Below are 23,556 nucleotides of genomic sequence, written 5' to 3'. Positions count from 1 at the left end.
AGTGGTGTTCTCTCCAATATTCAGGTGGCAGCACCAGTAAGCGACAGTGGTGTTCTCTCCAATGATCAGGTGACAGCACCAGTAAGCTACAGTGGTGTTCTCTCCAATATTCAGCTGGCAGCACCAGTAAGGGGCAGTGGTGTTCTCTCTAACGATCAGGTGGCAGCACCGGTAGGCGATAGTGGTGTTCTCTCCAATGATCAGGTGGCAGCACCACTAAGCAGCAGTGGTGTTCTCTCCAATGATCAGGCTGCAGCACCGGTCAGTAACAGTGGTGTTCTCTCCAATGATCAGGTGGCAGCACCAGTAAGCGACAGGGGTGTTCTCCCCAATGATCAGGTGGCAGCACCACTAAGCGATAGTGGTGTTCTCTCCAATGATCAGGTGGCAGCACCAGTAAGAGATAGTGGTGTTCTCTCCAATGATCAGGTGGCAGCACCACTAAGCGACAGTGGTGTTCTCTCCATTGATCAGGTGGCAGCACCAGTAAGCAGCAGTGGTGTCCTGCCCAATGTTCAGGTGGCAGTACCAGTAAGCGACAGTGGTTTTCTCTCCAATGATCAAGTGGCAGCACCAGTAAGCGACAGTGGTTTTCTCCCCATTGATTAGGCAATGGCACTAGTCAGCAACCGTGGCGTTCTCATGTACCAGAAGATGCCCGCTACACCACCTCTTCGCATCCCTGATGTGATGGCAAAGGGTTCTGCTAACAGCCTGTCTCCCACAAAGACCTCACCACATCTCCCCTGAACCTGGGAACAGACCTTCCTTTTCCTCTCCATGGAATCCCGGTCATGCTGAAATGTGTTGCTCCATTGCCAATCTGATATACAGTCTCAGTCTGCCTGGGGACTACATCTCCCACAAGTCTCAATTTCTCCCAGCAGGCTGTTGCTGTCCCAGGATGCACAGCAGTCCATATGCCCTTCCTCTGTATGGTGGGCGGGACTTCCCTCCAGCTCTCTGTTTCTCTATAGCTCCGCACTGATCGGGGTCCTTTCTCTATCTCTCCCCACAGCTGCTCCTCTGCTCTGCGGCTACCTGAGGGGGACACAGATAGTGCCGGAAAGCAGCAGAAATAATAGTGCGGGGTCCATGCATCCACTACTGTGCTGGCAGCGCTGGGGCCCGGGGCTAGATTTGCATTAAAAAATAAATAAACTTAATGATGTATTTATTATTTCAGAGCTGCATTAAATTGTGCTGTTTATAGCTTCTCAGTGTTCAGCTTTAACAAAACAAATGTGCACCACAATGAGCATTAACCCTTCTGGTGGTAACCCCGAGCGTGACTCGGGGTTGATTTTTTCTACCAAAATCGGTAACCCCGAGTCACGCCCGGGGTAGCTATGCAGAGCCTGCAGCGCGCGCTGGCTTACCTTCTCCTGGATCCACCGATGCCACCGCGCTGTGTGAGCGAGCGGGACCTCGCTCGATTCACACAGCGTCCTCCTGTGCCGCCGATCTCCGTTCCCTGCGACGTTACGACGCACAGGAGCGGAGATCGGCGCCAAATTCAAAAAAGTAAACAAACACTATACATACAGTATACTGTAATCTTATAGATTACAGTACTGTATGTAAAAAATACACACACCCCTTGTCCCTAGTGGTCTGCCCAGTGTCCTACATGTTCTTTTATATAATAAAAACTGTTCTTTCTGCCTGGAAACTGTAGATTGTCCAAAAGTGTCCCTTTATGTCAAAAATGGTTTTAGATCAGCTAGAAAACAGCGATAATAAATTATAATCACTTGCAGAATTGTGCGATAGCGATTTGTGGGGAAATTCGTCATAAAAAAAAAAAAATAATGACAGCGACAATTCTGCAACTGAGCAAATTTCAGTGATTTTGAGTTGATTACATTATTGAATAATTTTTATTAGAATTATATTATTATTTGTTATAATTATTTATAATTATTTATTATATTATAATTTATCATTTTGTTTTTTAAAAAATGTCATACCTGGGATGCCTATTAGACTCTTGTTTGGTCAGATTTAAGTGAGTTATTCCTAAGAATTACAGGCCTACAGTATAAAACGCCAAATTTCCTTGCAAATAATTGTACCGCTTTTGGTACGTAATTCCAGACAGAATCATACCGCCAGGGAGGTTAATAGCACAAGGAAACGCATGCGGTAATATGTTTTATAAAGACATGTTTCTCTATGTACATACCTGCGAAAAGTCGGTTACTTGCCACAGATAATCTTTCATAAGGGTGCAAATAGCGCAGAGAACACATAAGGATATGAGGATTATTAAAGGGGTTTTCCACCTTTTTTTTAAGTTTATTAAAAGTCAGCAGCTACAAAAAGTGTAGCTGCTGGTTTTTAATAAACTGACACTTACCTGCTCCACGGCTCCAGCGACGCGCCGGCCGGGGCTCCGCTCCTCGCCCCCCCCCCTCGCCGGCCGGCGTCTTCATTCTTAGTGTGGGCACCCGGCAGTGACTTCACGGCCGGGCACCCACTGCGCATGCGCGAGCGGCAGTGTGCATGCGCGAGAGCGGCGCTGTCCTGTTGGACAGGCGCTCGCCTACAGGGAGGGGCTGTGAAAAGGCGATTAAGCTAATCGCCTTTCCAGCCCCTCGGCGGAAGGAGGAAGTGGGACAGGAAGTCCACTTCTCCTAAAGCCCCCACTCCCCCACCAAAAAAATTACATGTGGCAATGTGAGGGGGCGAGGAGTGGGTTAAGCGGAAGTTCAATTTTTAGGTGGAACTCCGCTTTAATACATTGTTTAAAATATCCGTGTTTTTCACATGTCACTGCTTTTTGTCACCACGATCAAAGTGACATCTATTCTGCTCATGATAAAAAGAACATTCCACCCGGTTTGTGTCTGTGAAGTTTCACACCTGTTTATGGCGCTGCTGACCTGAGTAATTCATTTTTTTTTGATGGAACGTTCCTCTGTATCACTGTTTGTTTACACTTGCATCACCCTCTCAAGAGTGATCTGTGGTGGATCTCTGTTCAGAGGGCGTTTCAAAGGTAGCTGGTAGGTGTTATGTCGCTTACTCATTGCCTATTTTTACCCTGAAAAGCCCACACTATTGCGCCACAACTATTTGTATTTCGTAGGTTTTTTTTTTTTAACACTAAGAACATTTTCAGCAAGTACAGAAAATCCCTGTTGATCTTGCCAGAAATGCCTGTCCTTGTCATTCCCTGTGAGCTGCACTGAATGTCTTTCTTCTTAGCAGTGGTGGCCCGTCCATTAGGGGCGCAGGGATGCCGTCCCCCTAATCTATGTATACGGCCCCTAATCTACATGCAGGTTGCCGGATGCATGGATTCCAATGGGGTATTTTTTTTTCTAGAAGCACATGATTAGAGACAGAGGCTCTAATTGGCTTAAAAAAGGGGTGGGCTCGGGGCGCAAAGTACTGCGCCCTGTGCCCACCCAGTTGTGTGACAATAGCAAATTAATATTCACTATTGTCTTCCTGATTCTCCTTCCGGCCTATCAAGAAGCGGATCCTGAGACCTGATTGGCCGAGAGGAAAAGCAATCTCATTGGCCGGCGAGGGAGGAGGGAAGCCGCTGAGGATGCAGCCGCCATGAAGCCGGAGACGTGGAAAAAAGAAATGTTCCTGGACTGCCGCACTCTGATTTATTAAAACAAAATGAACAAAGGATAAAATCCAAAGCTGTATAACATCCAAAAATTCATGCAACACTGCAATCAATGGTAGAAATGGTAGAATGGTAGAAAGTGGACATAGGGGACAAAAAAGCTAACAGGTTTCACATCATGGATAGAAGCTTAGTCATAGCTCATGAAGCCAGAGATGCAGGGTAAAGCTGCCAGGAGAAAGCCACTGCAGAGGAGGAAGTGACGCAGGAAGAAGCCGAAGCTGCTAGATGGCGTAACTGCGGTGCTTGTGGGAGGACAAGCAACCAACCGACGGGGGGTTGTGGAAATGGGTGTCTTGTGTCTCTACGGCACTAGCCGCCACTGCGTCCTAGCTCTCTTTTGTAAACTACCAATGGCCCTTCCCCCATCTAATAGCGATGAAGAGATACAGACATGTTTGTAGTCCTTTCCAGGGAGGCAGCCTCAGGTGACAACCATGGCGGCTCCCTCCACAGATACAGTGGAGGAGTGACGTAGCCACCCAGGGAGGGGAAGTGTGTTATTTGCAGGATGACCCAGAGAAAATAAAGCAAAAGACTTTTAAAAAACAAATGCAGCCACCACACCACGAAGGCTACTAAGCTGTGCTATATAATTTTTTTTTGTATATCTGGTCTCCCACGGTACACAGAACATGGAAATGCAATTATTTTAATAAATATAAACTGCTAAATACCTTTTCTCATCAGCAGTATATAGCAGTTTTGTGACTTAGTATTAGTGTCTGGTTAAAGCTTAAAGGAGGAATTTTCATTCTCCTCTGACTGTCCTATGAGGCTGCAAGACCCCTGACCCTCTGTCTGGACAGTGCTGATTGGCCATGTGCTGATCACATGCACTCTCCCAAGAAAAAAAACAAAACTCTATAGCAATACACACCAATGTGCAGCTTGTCCCCTAGCCTCTGTTCTTTTTTTTTAACAAGAAATAGCCTCTGTTCTCGCATGAGATGGGTCAGGGACAGTGGAAGAAGGAGAGGATCAGAGAAGACAGGATCAAACAGCCTTTTTACACAATGCAGAGAATTAACCCCTTAGGTTCCACAGTAAGTATAACAAGCATGCTTTACTGCATATACAGACAGATTTTACTGTTGTGGGTTAAGTAACACTTTAACGGAACACTAAAGGTTTGTTTTTTATTAGATCAATTGATTGCTGTAAGCTAGAGCATTTAAATATCACTTACCTCGTTTTTCCTTTTGACCTCCAAAATACAGTAATCCAGGTTTGAAAATGCCATTTCCTGTCACTCCTCTTCTTGCTTTCCACCAGCATCTGAGCCGTTTTGCATGGAAAATATGTTTGTCTTTACAACCCCTTTACACTTACAGGATAGTCCCTCACTCAGCCTCTGTTCAGACAGCAAAAGAAGAAGCAGCAGACTGATGCGCACACCTCTCTGTCACTATGCTCTCTCCTCCCATCAGCTTTTCCCTTGAGCACTACAGCATGGTTGATTTATTCCTTGTTCTGCTTCTCTCATTCTCAGTCTAAGATCTGTTGTGCGAGGGATTGAAGAGGCTGATACAATGTCAGGTTCTTACACTACTGGTATGAAAAATACACATTTATTGCAGGCATTGAATGGGAGACAATCAGTTCATGTGCTGACAATGAGTATGCTAATAGGAGCAGAGAGCAGAGTGACAGGCAGATGAGCTCATCACTGTGCTGCTTCTGTTGACAATCAACACAGAGCTCTGTACAGAGAGATCGATCTTTCTGTTTCTTATCTCTGCAAAGCTGGGATAAGAAACATAGAGATCTGTAGTAAAAAGCTACACACATTACACATTGTTAGGCACACATTTGACCCCTTGATCACCCCTAGATGTTAATGCCTTCCCAGCCAGTATCATGGGTATATAGTATTATCACTGTCACTGGTGATGACAGTGGCAGTAAGGCCCCTTTCACACGGGTGCCTCTGGCAGATCACTCTCTTAATGACAGGTCATGTCCGTTCTGTGCAGAGCAGACACGGACACAGTCCCACTCTCCTCTATGGGAAAATTGGATGGACCGCCTGTCCGTTTCCATCTGATCCAATCCGACGGATGTAAAATAGGACCACCATCCGCCTGGATTGGATGGCAGCAGGTGTCAGCTGACATGTATACTCTGACATCGACCGCTCCATAGAGGAGACTCGTGGGTCCGATCAGGGTCGCCTGAAAAATTGACAGGCGTACCTTGAAGGGCTCTCAGTAAGTTCCCCCCCAGCGTCAGTTAGTGTTAGATTGCCTGCCGCACAATCACAGTCCCATTATAAGTGGCTGCTCACCGCCATTAGTAGTATAAAAAAAAAAAAGTTAGTAGGTTTTATAACTTTCACGCAAACCAATCAATATACACTTATTGGGATTTTATTTTATCAAAGATATGTAGCACAGTAGCAGACTACATTTTGGCCAAAACTTATGAAGAACTTTGATTTATTTTTTTATTTTTAATGGACATGTTTTGCAGCAGAAAGTAAAAAATATATAAAAAAAAAAATTCAACATTTTCGGAAGTTTTTTTTTATCTAGGAAAAATAAAGAAAAAAGTGGTGATCAAGTACCGCAAAAAGAACGCTCTATTTGATTGAAAAAATGATATACATTTTATTTGGGTACAGCATTGCATGACCACGCAATCACCAGTTAAAGTAGCGCAGTGCTGGATAGCAAAAAAAAATGGCCTGGGCTCAAGTAATTAAAAAGTGCTGCAAGGACACAAAAATGCCTGTTGATCTTCAAGGAAGCCAGTGCACTTCTATCTTCCTGTAGTGAAGTGACAACATTGCCTCTGCTGTACTGAAATCCCAAGCAGCGTTGTCAGCTGTGTCAGTTCTCCCTGGCTGGACTACAGAACACCCCCCCCCCATTCCAGTGAAATGAGAAGTGAACTTCAGATTATTATAATTCTCACAATGCAACAAACTGATGGACAACCAATTCTTAAATTCTGAAGTTCACTCAATTTATTTCTAAGATGCAGACAAACAACAAGGGGACTATGTGATAGATCATTTGTATGTCAGTAGGAGAAAAAAGTACACCAATGTGGTGGAAACACTTTAATGTGTCACATGATGGAGACACTTAAATATCTCGGGGTGAAGGTGATAGGAAGGTTGGAGTGGAGGGTGGAGAAACCGGTTAGAGACTGAGAGTTTTTCTTCATTATGTAAACATGAAGTATTTTGGGTAATCAGATTGAATGCTTGTTTACCTCTTGGGCTTATCTCTTAGAGTCGGTTCACACTGGGGCGACTCGTCAGGCGGCTGAGGAGTCGCGTCCCATTCTATGCAATAGAACCGTTCTAATAGGAGCGACGCAAGTCGCTCCGACTTAGAAAAAGGTTCTTGTACTACTTCGGGGGCGGCTCGGGGCGATTGCATTAACTTCTATACAGAAGTCACAATTACCGTATATACTTGAGTATAAGCTGACCCGAATATAAGCTGAAGCACCTAATTTTACCACAAAAAAATATTTTACCACAAAAAAACTGGGAAAACGAGTATAAGCCTAGGGTGTCCATCTGCATGCCTCACTGTGCCTCACTTTGCCTCACTGTGTCCATGTGCATGCCTCACTGTGACCATACCTCACTGTGCCCATGCCTAACTGTGCCCATGCCTCACTGTGTCCATGACTGGACTGACGTTTAACATGGGAGTTTACGACCCCAAAGTCACCAGAGAAATGACCGTTTAACATGGGAGTCTATGGAAGGGGTGCCCGGCTTTAAAAAATCGGTGCTCCCGGCCAGCAAACTTTGCACACTTGTAGAGGAAGAGTGGCAAGTGTGGGATCCAGGGGACCTACAGCCGGCCGGTACCGGGTCCCCAAAGTCCAGGAGATCAGGCGCAAAAAGGTGACTTGAGTATAAGCCGAGGGGGGCATTTTCAGCACAAAAAAATGTGCTGAAAAACTTGGCTAATACTCGAGTATATACGGCAGTTTTTATTTTTATTAATATTTCTAGCGCAGCGTTTACCTTTGGGTTTCACAGGTGTTTTAATCCGTCACCAATTTTTTTACAAAACCTAAAAAAAGTGTACTTATTCTTTAAAATAGAACTAAAAAAATGGATTTAGACTGTAATGCCGCGTACACACGGTCGTTTTTCGGCATGAAAAAAAATGACATTTTTAAAAACGTCATTTAAAATCATCGTGTGTGGGCTTCACATCGTTTTCGGCTTCTGAAAGACGGAAAAAAAAAAATCGAAAATGCTGCATTTTTTAATGTCGTTTTTTAAAATGTCGTTTTTCGGGTTGTAAAAAATGATCGTGTGTGGGCTAAAACAACGTTTTAAACCCGCGCATGCCCAGAAGCGAGTTATACGACGGGAGCGCTCGTTCTGGTAAAACTACTGTTCATAATGGAGTAAGCACATTCATCACGCTGTAACAGACAAAAAAGCGCAAATTGTCTTTTACTAAAAAGGAATCAGCTAAAAGCAGCCCAAAGGCGAATGGAACTTCCCCTTCAGAGTGCCGTCGTACGTGTTGTACGTCACCGCGCTTTGTTCATAATTTTTCAAAAACGATGGTGTGTGGGCAACGTCGTTTTTAACAATGAAGTTGGAAAAATTAAGTTTTTTGGACATGCTGAAAAATTTCATTTTTTTTCATGCCGAAAAACGACCGTGTGTACGCAGCATTACACTTATGCCTCGTACACACGGTCGGACTTTCCGAGAAAAAAAGTCAGACAGGCTTTTTTTCTCGGAAAGTCCAGCCGTGTGTAGCCTCCATCAGACTTTTTTTGTCGCAAGTCCGACAGACCTTAGATAGAGAAAAGGAGAAACCCCCCAATTGGGACTTTAAGGGCAACAACTTTGAAGTATAAAAATAGTAATTTATACAAAAAACACGATGGTACGTGAACTCCCAAGAAGGTCCAAAAGAGCCCAACACGTTTCAGGACACTGTCCGTTCCTTCGTCAGGGGCTAGTATCTAGACGGAGTCACACTATACAATGCAAATAAAATCATTTTAGAAAATTATAAATTTAATTGTCTATACACAAATAAGCGTCAAGAACACAATAATCACACGGTGCAGGAATCATACCCAATCACATCATTGTAAAGACTCATGGTTGGACAGGCGGGCCCCCAGGGAAGGTACCGATGTTCCTCCTACATCCAAAGGGGACACAGGTGAGTAGGGTCCCCAAAGCTCCTAACAGATCCAAAACATACCACCAAGGCACAGACACCAACGCTGTATCCTGGCCTAGGCCAACAAGGCCTAGGGCAGCAGTTTGCAGGGGGGCAGCACGGAAAGAGTCCCTTGCGCTAAACTGTTATGCCCTGTACACACGATCAGTCAATCTGATGAGAACGGTCTGATGGATTTTTCCCTCAGTTAACTGATGAAGCTGACTGATGATCAGTCGCGCCTACACACCATCAGTTAAAAAAACGCTCGTGTCAGAACGTGGTGACGTAAAACACAATGACGTGCTGAAAAAAATGAAGTTCAATGCTTCCAAGCATGCGTCGACTTGATTCTGAGCAAGTTTCATCAGACCGTTCTCATCGGATTGACCGATCGTGTATATGCGGCATTATTGTAATGCAAGCTGCTTCTAATTTTGACTTTCCTATCACCCTGGACCGCAAACCTTCCTCACTGTGCTATATGTTTTCTGCTGCACCATTGGCATGGTTATATCTTCTTAGTCCTCTCCATAAAATTATCAGAAATTCATGCTTAAAGCGGGAGTTCACCCGAATTTTTTTTTATAACATTAGATTAATGCTCATTTTGTCAAGGGGAATCGGGTAGTTTTTTTAAAAACGAAGCAGTACTTACCATTTTAGAGAGCGATCTTCTCCGCCGCTTCCGGGTATGGTCTTCGGGACTGGGCATTCCTATTTGATTGACAGGCTTCCGACGGTCGCATACATCGCGTCACGAGTAGCCAAAAGAGGCCGAACGTCGGTGCGGCTCTATACAGCGCCTGCGCACCGACGTTCGGCTACTTTCGGAAAATCGTGACGCGATAGATGCGACCGTCGGAAGCCTCTCGGAAGACTGTCAATCAAATAGGAACGCCCAGTCCCGCAGCCCATACCCGGAAGCGGCGGAGAAGATCGCTCTCTAAAACGTTAAGTACTGCTTTGTTTTTAAAAAAAACTACCCGATTCCCCTAGACAAAATGAGCATCAATCTAATGTTAAAAATTAACATTTCCGGGTGAACCTCCACTTTAAAGTAGAACTATAGGCAACACTTTTTACCATCCCTGTCCCATTGCAGAGATTTCCCTTCACTTCCTGCCCCATAGCCAAACAGGAAGTGAGAGGAAATCTATGCTAATTAAGGAAACCTATTGCTCTCCCCAGGCCCTCAGAACTAGTGTTCCTACACGGAAATTTCAGAGCGGGTCTTAAACAGAAAGGGGCGTGGCCTTGACAGGAAGGGGTCATATTTAAATTAGGGGGTGCACGAGTTTTGTGAGGCCTAGGGCAGCACAAAACCTAAATACACTACTGACGGACACAGCAGCCACAGTGCTACGGTCCTTCAGGTTCTATAAAAAGAACATATAAGTATATAAATTGCAATCATCTGGGACATATAAGCTTCCCAGTACCTTAGATAGAGAACCTGTTCTCTTTCTTTCTGTTGGACTTCCGACGGACTCACGGCGGATTTTTGCACGGTTAAAAATCCGACCGCGTGTACGAGGCATAACAGATCTTGTCCCATCTCCGTATCTGAATGGCTGAGAAAAATTGAACATATTGCCGACATGGAAAATCTAATCTGTCAGACGAAAGACACTCCCACTAAATTTTATGATAAATGGGCGTGTTGGCTGAATTTTAAGGTTACTGCAGAATTTCTTCGCTTATCTAATGCTTCTTCATAACACTCTCAGATTGATTGCTATCTTGTATGTTCTACTTTTATTTCACAATGTATTGCATGATTTCTATCCCACTTCTCTTCACTTCCCCTCTTTTTCCCTACCACCCCCCTTTTTTTTCTCCTTCTTTTCTTCCCCCCCCCCCCCTTTGCTGTACAACTTACTATATATAGCAAAGTTATTAATCTGATTATTCAATGCTGTCTATGGTATTTATTGCATCCATTATCGTTTGTTACACAATGTGAATTTGTTATATTCATTTTTGTTCTTATTCAAAAATGTCAATAACGTTTTTGGAATCAGATCTTGTCCCATCACCAGACAGAAAAGAGAGGCTGCAGATCTATGAGCCCATCACTTGCTCTCTCCTCCTATCAGCATGTTCCTTGTTAGTGCATGAGCACTATGCAGCTTCAAGTCTGGGCTATGCTGCACAGGGGACTAATACTCAAATTCAGATAGTTATAGTAATTGCTTTAAAAATAAATGTAATAATGTGTTAATTAATAGAGAGCTTCACTGATTTGTGACTTATATTTGTTGAGATTTACGAAAAAAAGCTTTTAATGCATTCTTTCTTATCTCCCATCTCATCACTACTTTTCCTCCTTTTGTCTCTGTCTTTTCTCGCCCCATTCTCTCACCCTTCTCCTGGTCCTTGTGGAAGGAGGAGGAGGAGGAGGCACCATCCAGGGGAGGATGAGAGAAGCACAAGAAGATAGCGTGCCTGCGATAGGAAGAGTGGAGCTCAGACAAGGGACATACAAGTACACACCATGGACTGAGTGGAGACACCAAGGGGATAGAAGAAGAAGGAGAAGAAGAGGGAGAAGAAGAAGAAGAAGGAGAAGGGGGTGTTTAGTAAGAAACCACTGACAGGAAAGAGACGCACGTGTAACGGAGAAGAACACGGTAGGACTTTTCTGTAATTAGCGAAAGTGAAATAAGACAAATACATCATGGACTGTGGCTAAAGCAGACACACCCCAGGATTGTCACTCAGGGAAGAACAAGACATACCCAACAGAGACCCGACAAGTCCCAAAAAGAGGTAAGTGCTACCGGCAGATTGAAAAAAAAAAACATAAAAACCATGCACACTGTAACCCGTAAGGACAATCTAACAATCTTGATAAAATACAAAATTGTAGGATAATACACTTAATTTGAAAAAAAATCTGACATGTCTATAAATTAACCCGTTTATGAGATCTCGAGCAGGTGTTTATTATTCAATTAAATAATGATATCCTTTATTAAGTATCTTTAGGATTGTAAGGCAAGACAGGAAAATAATCATCGAGTATTTATAACTTTCTTCATAATGTCTTTTCAGGCTGTAGAAGGATCTATTGTTTTCTGAGGGATATATTCACATTTTCCTTTTTGTCATAGAGGAAATTTAAACATAACTTAGGCAGCTATTTACGTAATGGTCATCTTAAGCTTAGCTTTTCTTGTGTCTTTATCAGAGGGGAGAGCTTCCTAGATGATCGTAGATGCAGAATATTATTTAGGGTATTACATCTTTTGGAGCCCAATTAAAAAGGTAAAAGTAGCAATTTGTATCTTTTTATTTTTTATTTTAAAATTATTATTTTTTTAATTAAAAAAAAAAGTTTTGAAAAAAAAAAAAATGTTTTAGCCCTTTAAGGCTGGGTCCACACTGGGTACATCCAATTCGCAATAGCAGGAGGTTTTGACCAGCTCTCTATGGAGCTGCGGCTCCGGTGCGTCTTTTGGTCCGTTTCAGGTCTGAAATTAGCCAAAAATTTGGTCTGAAATTGGACCTAAAATGGTGAATGGGGATGCACTGGACCCCTGTAAGAGCCGGTTCACACTGGGGCGACTCGTCAGGCGGCTCAGCCACTTGACGAGTCGTTTCCCATTCTGTGCAATAGAACCATTCTAATAGGAGCGACGCAAGTTGCTTCGACTTAGAAAAAGGTTCTTGTACGACTTTGGGGGCGACTCGGGGCGATTTGCATTGACTTCTCTACAGAAGTCATTTTGCTAATCGCCTCTGAAGTCGTCTTCAGGACGACTTGCAGAGTCGCCCCCGAAGTCGTGCCGCCGCAGTGTGAACCGGCTCTTAGGAGGCGCATGTGAAGATAGTGTGAACCCAGCCTGAGGCCCCGTACACACGTCCGAGGAACTGGACGGGCAAAACACATCGTTTTGCTCGTCGAGTTCCTTGTGAAGCCGCCGAGGATTTTGGCGAGCCAAGTTGACTAACGAGGAAATAGAGAACATGTTGACTAACAAGGAAATAGAGAACATGTTCTCCATTTGGCCCGACGAGATCCTCGTCGGTTTCCTCGGCCGAAAGTGTACACGCGGCCGGGTTTCTCGGCAGAATAGATCGAGTTTCTGGCTGAATTCTGCCGAGAAACTCGGTCGTGTGTACGGGGCCTGAATCTCTGAACAGTGGCCACATTAAAACTTTGGTTCACATGTTCCTTGTTTTCATGAAGGACAGTTAAACCCAACTAACAGCAGTTATCTATGTAATGGTCACCTAAGCGTAGATTTTGATAGGTCTACATCGAAGGTGATCATTGTCCTAGACCTAGATGGTCATATCTGCGGATTATCCAGGGAATTACATCTTTTGGGGTCCCATAAAATAGGTAAAAGTAATAAATTTTTTATTTTATTTTATTTTTTTGCAAAAAAAAATAACCAAACACTTTCAATAACCAAACAGTGTCCATAAAAATGTATTTTATTTGTAACCTTAAAAAATATCACAAAAAGCATTATACAGATAGTTTCCATTGGACACTAATGCCGCGTACACACGATCGGACATTCCGACATCAAAACCATGGATTTTTTTCCGACGGATGTTGACTCAAACTTGCATACACACGGTCATACAAATGTTGTCGGAAATTGCGAACGTCAAGAACGTGGTGACATACAACACTACGACGAGCCGAGAAAAATTAAGTTAAATGATTCTGAGCATGCGTCGAATTTATTCTGATTTTGATTTTGAATTGTGTACACATGGTCGGAATTTCCGACAACAACTTTTGTTTACCGGAAAATTTGAGAACCAGCTCTCAAATTTTTGCCGTCCGAAATTCCGTCAGAAAAAGTCCAATGTGGCCTACACACATCACATCAAACTTTTCTTGTCGGAAATTCCGATCGTGTGTACGCGGCATTAGGCTGATGCAGTGCAAATTATGTGTAAGAATTATTAAGACATAATTTAACTTTGTTTTTTGTTTTTTTTTCTTTTCCTCCAATTTCATCCTCATGTTCATAATGTTGATGACATCTCTACCCTAATCTTCTAAATTGGTCCAACATCCATCCCGCTGGAAAGTTTGTCTCTGCACATATTGAACATTACTGCCTCATCTTTCATTCTCCCCAGTCCCATCACTGCTTCCCCTTAGCTTGTCACCCTCTAATGTCCCCACCTATACATTCCAACTCTTCTTTTTTCTCAATGATCTCTCCTTGGCCTCCAACCTCTCCTTCCTATACCACCGCACCATCTCGTTCCACATCATCTACCCCACTCCTTCCAGCCCTCTCTATGGCAATAGGAGCATTATCCAATGCTCTTGGTCTCTGGATCCTTGCTCGGGCATATTCCCACTCTCGACGCCTCCGACGTTCCAGAGCTCAGTTCCTCCTCTTGGCCTCAGGTCTTTTATTGACAGACTTGGCTGGACATGTCATCGCAGGATCCTTCGTTCTATGGCTCTATTCCCATGGAGGAATATCAATGGCTGGATGTCAGTTTCTCGGATGCTGTATGGTGTTCTTTGGCCTTTCTCCACTTTTTCTTGGCCTTCTCATGGCATGTGAACGTTGCCTAGGACTTACAAGACCTCTCTGGCATTCTATTATGGTTACTCACAACCGAGCACGGATAAGCTTGGCCTTGACCTGGGCAGTAGCTCTCCTGGTGTCCACCCTTCCATTTATTGGTTATGGAACGTATGGGTTACAACCTTCAGGAACCTGGTGCTTCTTGCAGGAGCCCCCTGGATTTTGCTTACTGTTTTCTGGATTAGGTTTGGGATCCCTGGCTGCTGCTCTGATATGCAACATGATCGTTGGAGTTACTTTACTGAGAGCTCGGATTAAGAGAACATCCGGAGGGGACCGCAGGAGACACCGTCGGGGAGCCCGTTCCCATGATTTGGAGATGATGGTACAGCTTTTGGCAATCACTCTGGTGTCATGTGTGTGCTGGAGCCCTCTGCTGGTAGGTCCTTTTCCATTATATACTGTCTGACTCTCCTTCTAAAATAGTCGTGATTTGATTGATTGTAGTTCACGATTCCGAAGAGTATTTATTTGTAACAATGGATATGGAACCTATATAATTATAATGTGCCACAAAGTAAAATTACAACACCCAAAACCGGACCTAGCAAATATTTTTGGGAAAATTGCATGTAATTTAAAAAAGAATAAACTGTAAAAATAAATTCATAAGCCACCCATTGATCTGGCCAATCCAACAAAGGTTTAATAATTTTCTACACTTTACTAAAGGCAAATCCACTTTGCACTTGAAATTGCACTGAAATTGCACTTGGAAGTGAAGTCGCTGTAGATCCGAGGGGGACATGCAAGGAAAATAAAAAAACAGCAGAGCTTCCCCTCATTTCAGATCTACCCCTCAGATTTACAGCGACTGCACTTCCAAGTGCACTTTCAGTGCAATTTCAAGTGCAGTTTGCACTTTAAGGGCCAGATTCAGGTACATTTAGGTTGCTCCGCGGCAGCGTAACATATCTGATTTACGTTACACCACCGCAGGTTTACAGCGTAAGTGCCTGATTCACAAAGCTCTTACCTGTAAACTTGCGGCGGTGTAATGTAAATCCGCTCAGCGCAAGCCCGCCTAATTCAAATGGGGCGGGCACCATTTAAATTAGGCGCGTTCCCGCGCCGAACGTACTGCGCATGCTCCGTCGGGAGAATTACCCGACGTGCATTGCGCTAAATGACGTCGCACGGACGTCATTGGTTTGACCTTAACGCAAATGGCGTCCAGCGCCATTCACGGACGACTTACGCAAATGACGTGATTTTTTAAATTTCGACGCGGGAACGACGGCCATACTTAACATTGCTTAGACCACCTAGGAGGCAGCCTAACTTTACGACGCGTATCGCTACGGAAACAAGCGGGCATCGCGGACGTTCGTGAATCGCCGTAACTAGTCATTTGCATATTCTACGCCGACCGCAATGGCCTCGCCACCTAGCGGCAGGCCTAGAATTGCATCCTAAGATCCGACGGTGTAAGTCAATTACACCTGTCGGATCTTAGGGCTATCTATGCGTAAATGATTCTATGAATCAGCCGCATATTTAGGACGGGCGGATCACAGAGATACGACGGCGTATCAGGAGATACGCCGTCGTATCTCTTTTGTGAATCTGGCCCGTAGTTTGCACTTGTAGTTTGCACTTGTAGTGCAAAGTGGATTTGCCTTTCGTAAATAACTCCCTTTATCAAGAAAGGGGAAAAGCACTTGTGATGAGTATGGTTTTTACTGGAATAAAACAGGAAAATCTGCCATGTCTGCTGGAGGGGATTAGAGATGATTTGAAAAGCAGGCAATTACCACTTTCTGTGTGATTATTGATGACATTTATGTCTGGCAGGAAACATTGAAAAAGAAAAACAACCACTTCTGTGGTAATGAGAACAAACAAGGGCTCACATCGGGGACTTGAGAAAATGCAGGAAACTTTCAGGTGCAGTCCGATTCTTTTTCACATCAGTGTGAGATGCTTTTGACTTCCTTCATAGATGTGTTTGACCTGCAATTGCCTTTCTACGTCAAGCTGCTTTGGCGTCCCATTGACTTTTCTAGAAAGAAAGGCAGTTCCGGTATGAACAAAAGGTCATTAAAACCATCTCTTTGCCAAAGCCAAGCTTTAGCAAGTCATTTAAAGTGCATCTAGACCCAGTAAAAAAAGGAATCTATTGCCGTTTACCAGTTCTTACACATGGTGGCTGTATTAGGCTTTTTTTCAGGATTTTTTCTACCAGTAACACATTTCCTGTCCAATGGTGACAATGCTCCCTCACTGGAATCTATATGAAGAAGCAGTGTTGTCTCCTCAGGACAAGACTACTAAACACTTCCACCTCTCCTCTTCTCCATAACATAAAGGGGAGTGTTCTATAGTTCACAGAGAGAGAAGAGAACCATGCCAACTGATAACTGTGAGAATATACAGAGAGACTGACACTGATGTATGGAGGAATATATAGAGAGACTGACACTGATGTATGGAGGAATATATAGAAAGACTGACTGATGTATGGAGGAATATATAGAGAGACTGACACTGATGTATGGAGGAATATATAGAGAGACTGACTGATGTATGGAGGAATATATAGAGAGACTGACTGATGTATGGAGGAATATATAGAGAGACTGACACTGATGTATGGAGGAATATATAGAGACACTGACACTGATGTATGGAGGAATATATAGAGAGACTGACACTGATGTATGGAGGAATATATAGAGAGACTGACTGATGTATGGAGGAATATATAGAGAGACAGACTCTGATGTATGGAGGAATATATAGAGAGACTGACTGATGTATGGAGGAATATATAGAGAGACTGACTGATGTATGGAGGAATATATAGAGAGACTGACTGATGTACGGAGGAATATATAGAGAGACTGACTTATGTATGGAGGAATATATAGAGAGACTGACTGATGTATGGAGGAATATATAGAGAGACTGACTGATGTACGGAGGAATATATAGAGAGACTGACTGATGTATGGAGGAATATATAGAGAGACTGACTGATGTATGGAGGAATATATAGAGAGACTGACTGATGTATGGAGGAATATATAGAGAGACTGACTGATGTATGGAGGAATATATAGAGAGACTGACTGATGTACGGAGGAATATATAGAGAGACTGACTGATGTATGGAGGAATATATAGAGAGACTGACTGATGTACGGAGGAATATATAGAGAGACTGACACTGATGTATGGAGGAATATATAGAGAGACTGACACTGATGTATAGAGGAATATATAGAGAGACTGACACTGATGTATGGAGGAATATATAGAGAGACTGACTGATGTATGGCGGAATATATAGAGAGACTGACACTGATGTATGGAGGAATATATAGAGAGACAGACACTGATGTATGGAGGAATATATAGAGAGACTGACTGATGTATGGCGGAATATATAGAGAGACTGACACTGATGTATGGAGGAATATATAGAGAGACAGACACTGATGTATGGAGGAATATATAGAGAGACTGACTGATGTATGGACCTCAGTTTACTTTGTAATTTGGTTAGTAGGTTTGCTGTTGGATAACACCATGGAAGCTAATATGGTGCAACGTCAGTTCTGTCCTCAGAGTCCGGGTATCCCGCTGTCGGTCCGGGCGGTATGTCTGCTTTTCCTCAATGTGGAAGGGGCTCTGCTTTGTCCTCTCAGTGCTCCCTTCCCTCCTAGACTGAAAATTCTCTCCATTTTTATCCTTGAACTTTCTTTGGGGTTTTCTCATTCTTCACATACTCAACAGAAGTTCAGTGATTTATTCTGATAACCTGTGTTCTCTATCCAGGGGGGGATACTCTGGAAACATCAGCAATAGTTGTATATGGTAGTACAGTATAGGAAGGGGACAGCAGAGGAACCTGAGGCTATGAAGCAGGCCACCACAACCTCTGCTAAGCCCAAAGCTCTACAGCTACTTATCTATTCCACTGCCATATAAATATTGGGATTCCTGTGCAGAATATAGATAAGCTATAGGCTGTTGTAAAATAAATAAATAAATGGTGTCTATATAAAACAGCCCTGCTTTAATGCTCCAGAAGGTAAGTCCTGTGGCTGGTGACATTGTATGCTGGTGTTGGTCGGGAGGTAAGGCTCGTCAGGCTCAGCTAAGACTACAAGAAAATGGAGCCCGGCCCCCGTTAGGATCAACAGACCGCAAAGCTGAAATAGTAAAAAATGAGAAACATTGGGGTAGATTCACGTACCTTTTACGGCGGCGTATCTCCAGATACGCCGCCGTAATTTGAAATCCGCCCCCGCGTATCGTTACGCCGATTCTCAGAGGCAGATACGCTAAAAAAATAGGCTTCCTCCGCCGACGTAACTTGAATGCGGCGGCGTAGAATTGTGTGCAATATTACGTTGGCCGCTAGGGGCGCTTCCATTGTTTTCGGGCGTAGAATATGCAAATTACCTAAATACGCCGATTCACAAACGTACGTGCGCCCAGGGGTAGTCTTTTACGTTGTTTGCGTAAAGGCTTTTTCTGCGTAAGGTTGCTCCCGTATTAGGAGGCGCAGCCAATGTTAAGTATGGACGTCGTTCCCGCTTCGAAATTTGAATTATATACGTCGTTTGTGTAAGTCGTTTGCGAATAGGGCTGGACGTAATTTACGTTCACGTCGAAACCAATACCAAGTCGTTGCGCCGTACTTGGAAGCAATGCTCACTGGGATATGTACACAGACGGCGCATGCGCCATCCGTACAAAACGTCAATCACGTCAGGTCATCATACATTTACATAAAACAGGCCCCCCCTTCCACATTTGAATTACGCGCGCTTACGCCGGCCCCATTTACGCTACGCCACCGCAACTTACGGAGCAAGTGCTTTGTGAATACTGCACTTGCTCCTGTAAGTTACGGCGGCGTAGCGTAAATACGTTACGCTGCGCCGCCGTAAGAAGAAGCGCACATACCTGAATCTACCCCATTGGCTTTGGCTCGGTTTTCCACCCATAGAGGACCGCCCATTGCAATTCCCCCATGTGGGGCTTAATCACAGAGGCATTAAGCTCCACATGGGGCGAAGTGCGTTGATGGGCGGCGGGGGGGGGGTTCTTCTATGGGTGGAGAACAGAGCTGAAGCCAATTCGCTTTATCTTTTACTATCTAAGCTTTACAGTCTGCTGATCCTGTGTGCGTCCAGACTATATTTCCCTGTAGGGTAGAAAAGATTAATAATAGCGCATTCATCCATTATACAAACATATGCCATTAGCAAATGAACACAACAGGAGTCTTGGCGAAGTTGTGCATATATACCCGAGAGAATCTATACACTTATTTAACCACTTGACCTCCGAAAGATTTACCCCCCTTCATGACCAGGCCATTTTTTGCACTTTGTTTTTTGTTACTTTGACTGACAATTGCCCGTGCGACACTGTAACCAAATAACATTTATGTCATTTTTGTTTCCCACACATAGAGCTTTCTTTTGTTGGTCTTTTTTTCTTTTTTTTTTGCACTATAAATGAAAAAATCCAGACAATGTTTTACTTTCTGCTATAAAACATATCCTATCAAAAAAAAATTCAAAATTGAACAACATCCCAATAAGCGTATATTGATTGGTTTATACAAACATTATAACGTTTACAAACTATGGGATATGTTTATGGAATTTTTATCTTTTTTTTTTTTTTTTATACTAGTAATGTCAGCTATCAGGACTGCAATATTGGGGCAGACATTTTGATACTGACACTTTTTTTTTCAAATATAATTTATTTTTATTTTATAGAAACATACATACAATAACAACATTACCACACAATTTAAACGTACATGCAAAGTTCACACATATAAATCTCAGACACAGCTGGACGTATAAACTGGAGTAGATAACCCAACTTAGGAGGCCCTTAACGTAAAGCTCCCAGTCATCAGTTCAATGACCCCCTTAGATATTTTCCGCATTGCACTAGAGTCATCAAGTCGGGGGGAGGGGGCTGACACCCTGTCGCGTCTATCGGCCGTCCAATACTCATAACGTCTTAATTAAAAACAAAAAACAAAAACAACATACTCATATATATATACATATACATACACACACACTCACACATAAAAAGACAGACATGGGAAAAAGAAACAGCCAAGGGGAGATGGGGGGGGGGGGATGACCCAGGGACGGGGACTCGTCTCTAGTCGCAAAAGCCACCACAGCTGTATCTCCCTGCCAGACTAAGAATCAAGTAGAGCCGATCCTTCATCTGAGTAGATGAACAGAGTCTCCACGCCTCAGTGTGCTTCTTCTGCTTGTTTTGGGCCGTGAGGACCAAGTCTTCTAATTGTTTAATATCCTCCACCCTGCGCAACCACATTCCCACTGACGGGGGAGTACTCTTCTTCCATCTAAGGGGGATGCATGATTTGGCCGCGTTCAATAGATGTCTAATGATCGACTTCTTGTAACTCCGTGCCGGTATGGAAGTCGCGTGACCAGCTCTTCCCAGCGCGCTTCCAAAAGACCCAGAATTCCCTGGGGCGGTCCCTTTTATCTGAGCTCAGGCCCAACCCAACCCCCCAAGTAGCCAATCCTACCATGACCACCGCCTTGTCCAGTACCTGGCCATGCCCCCATCAGTCAAGGCTCTCTTTCCCTAGGGGGGCTCAAGAGGCCTTCAGAATGAAGGCGGGGTCGTCGCCAATTACATGGTCTGTGAACTTCTGGGTGATCGTTCTAACTGTTGTCCAGAAATGTTGTAAGCGGGAGCATGACCAGAAGATATGGAGAGATACTGACACTTTTGACACTGTATTAGTGTCAAAAGTGACACTAATGACACCAGTGACACTAATACAGTGGTTAGTGCTAAAAAATATGCACTGTCACTGTACTAATGACACTGGCTGGGAAGGGGTTAACATCTAGGGTGATCAAGGGGTTAACTGTGTGCCTAGCCTGTGTTAACTATGTTCTACTTTTACTAAGGAGATATGCCTTCTTAGGCATATCTCAGTTCTCGGTGTAATGCTGACGATCGGTGGGTGCCAGAGGAAAACCAGTGCCCGTCACCCGCAGATTGTGAATTATCACAGCAGAACCGACCCGCCAATGGCACATGCGCACCCCCTGCAGGCGGAAGTCAATAATCACGTATATATATATATATATATATATATATATGTGTGTTTGGGCACACAGTTGCCACCCTGTTGCCGTAAAACTGCTATAGGGCAGACAGCAAGTGGTTAGAAAAGATACCTCCAGATGAAAGTGCCAACAAAAGTCTAGTTGCAGGAGCCCCTGGGAGATGACTACATGTGCAGCGTTTGTTTTGGTGTAGAAGAACAGAATGCTGGGTCAGTGGTGATGCAGCTTCTTCCGACAAAGCCTGTGGTGTGAGTGACACTGGAACTCATTGTCAGCCTATCTACTCTGCTTCTTAGTCCCTAACAGTTTCTAATCTGCCATGCAGCTGGACCACAAGCTACCTATGGGTCGTCTGATGCCTAACACGGCCCTGCCCTATGCTATTTACTGAGGCCTGAGCTAAATTTAGCTAAAGAATCCCAGACAGGATAACCGTTATCCATGGTAACAGAAGCTGCATATAAACTCTATTTTAATAAAGATAATCACATAATAATATATTGCAAGTAGGGTGACCACATTTCCAAACTACCATTCAGGGACACCCTCCCGTCCCAAAAATCAGCTTGTGCTGTAACAAATCATAGCACAGTGATTGGACACAAGAGGACGGGATTTATGATTTCTCCAATCACAAGCAGAGGGCAGGATTGTGCTCCTCCAGGCATTCCCGGCCACGACAAGTACTGTCAGTGAGTAAAGCGGTGATGTGGCGGCCTTTTTTGGGGGCAATTGATTGGCATGTGTTTGGAATAGAACATGTTAGGCTTTTATTGCTGTCTGTGCCCCTGTTAGAGAGATCCACTTTCTCTATTTGTTCTGTTTACTTCTATCAAAAGTGAAAGTAAAAGAAAATCCCAAACGTAAACAGGTGCTTGGCTAAGAATGGAGAGTGAGAGAAACACTGGCTGCAGCTGCTCTTTGTAGCTTCTGTCCTGTGGTGCTGAAGTGGTTAACAGCTACGGTATATCAGCAAAGGGAGGGAGCTGCTTGAGTTTAATAGACTGAGTCAGGAAGCACTGCACTGTGGGAATTGTAGTCCAGAGGAGAAACTCTACTGTAATCAAGAGCATTTCCCAGAGGGAGATTGCCAGGAGAAGGGGAAAGAGCTGTATTTTCTCGGGCTGTATAGAACACAACCTTTTGTTGTGAGGGAGACCAGAGAGTGCCTATCGCTGTGCAATGTGCACCAGCACTGCTGCACATAGCTCCCAACTGTCCCTGATTTCAATGGACTGTCCCTGATTTGGAGCAGTGTCCCTCTGTCCCTCTTTCCCCTCATTTGTCACTCATTTTGGTCTGATCTATATAGTTGTATATAAAATGCACTTTCTAAAAGTGTTTCCCAGAGCTAAACCTTTCATCCAATTTCTAAATTGCTGCATTTGTACATTTTAAAAGCCAATAAAAAGGAATAGTACTGGTAAAAAAAAAGTCCTTGTGGATTTAATTAACTTTGTTTTGTTAATTCTCCTTTAAGGGGGTGTGGCAGGGGCGTGTCTTATGCCTACATACGTTTGTTAGTAGGTGTCCCTCATTCCCATCTCAAAATGTTGGGAGGTATGCTGCTGCATATGGGTGTCCTGAGCAGGATCTGGTGTGCTGAGTTTGGGAATGCTGACAGAGTCACCTGGGTGCAGAGCAGAGACTAATCACTGTGTGTGAATGGATGGTGAGCTGCAATATCGGCAGGACTGGTAAGCTACTGCTGTGCGGATTTTCTAGCTGCTGCTAGAGGGACTTAACCCTTTAGGAACTGACCATACAGCCATCTCGTAGCCTTATTGCTGCCTGCATGCTTGACTGGAACTATTCTCATGTGCGCCAGCGGTTTAACTGGGCCCTAACGCTAGCTGGCTAAAGAGTTAGGACAAAAGACTGTCAATTTACAGCTGCTACACAGAGACCTTTACCTATTGCTTATACAAGGGGGCATTGCACCATATCCCTGGTATTGTCATGGAGTGCACTCTAGACTAGTTATAGTATTATCATTAACATTGCAGTTATTGCTTATTTGCACTGTTTATTGCTGACATTGTTGAGCCATGAGTAAATCCCAGTCTAGTGATACT

The 23,556-nt window shown here is 43.8% G+C and overlaps 1 protein-coding gene across 1 annotated transcript in view; it reads left to right on the top strand.

Annotated features, from left to right (window-relative positions):
* The first annotated feature begins 11,066 nt into the window (after positions 1–11,066).
* PTGER1 (prostaglandin E receptor 1) overlaps positions 11,067–23,556 on the top strand; it is a 32,450-nt gene continuing 19,960 nt past the window's right edge. The window contains exons 1-2 of the mRNA XM_040346339.1: positions 11,067–11,580; positions 13,867–14,760. Coding sequence (XP_040202273.1) covers positions 13,954–14,760 — 807 coding nt within the window. The 5' untranslated portion in view covers positions 11,067–11,580; positions 13,867–13,953. The remainder of the gene's footprint in view (positions 11,581–13,866; positions 14,761–23,556) is intronic.

The sequence above is a fragment of the Rana temporaria genome, chromosome 3 (assembly GCF_905171775.1).
Source record: "Rana temporaria chromosome 3, aRanTem1.1, whole genome shotgun sequence".
Lineage (NCBI taxonomy): Eukaryota > Metazoa > Chordata > Amphibia > Anura > Ranidae > Rana > Rana temporaria.
This window is presented reverse-complemented; position numbering and strand designations above follow the sequence as displayed.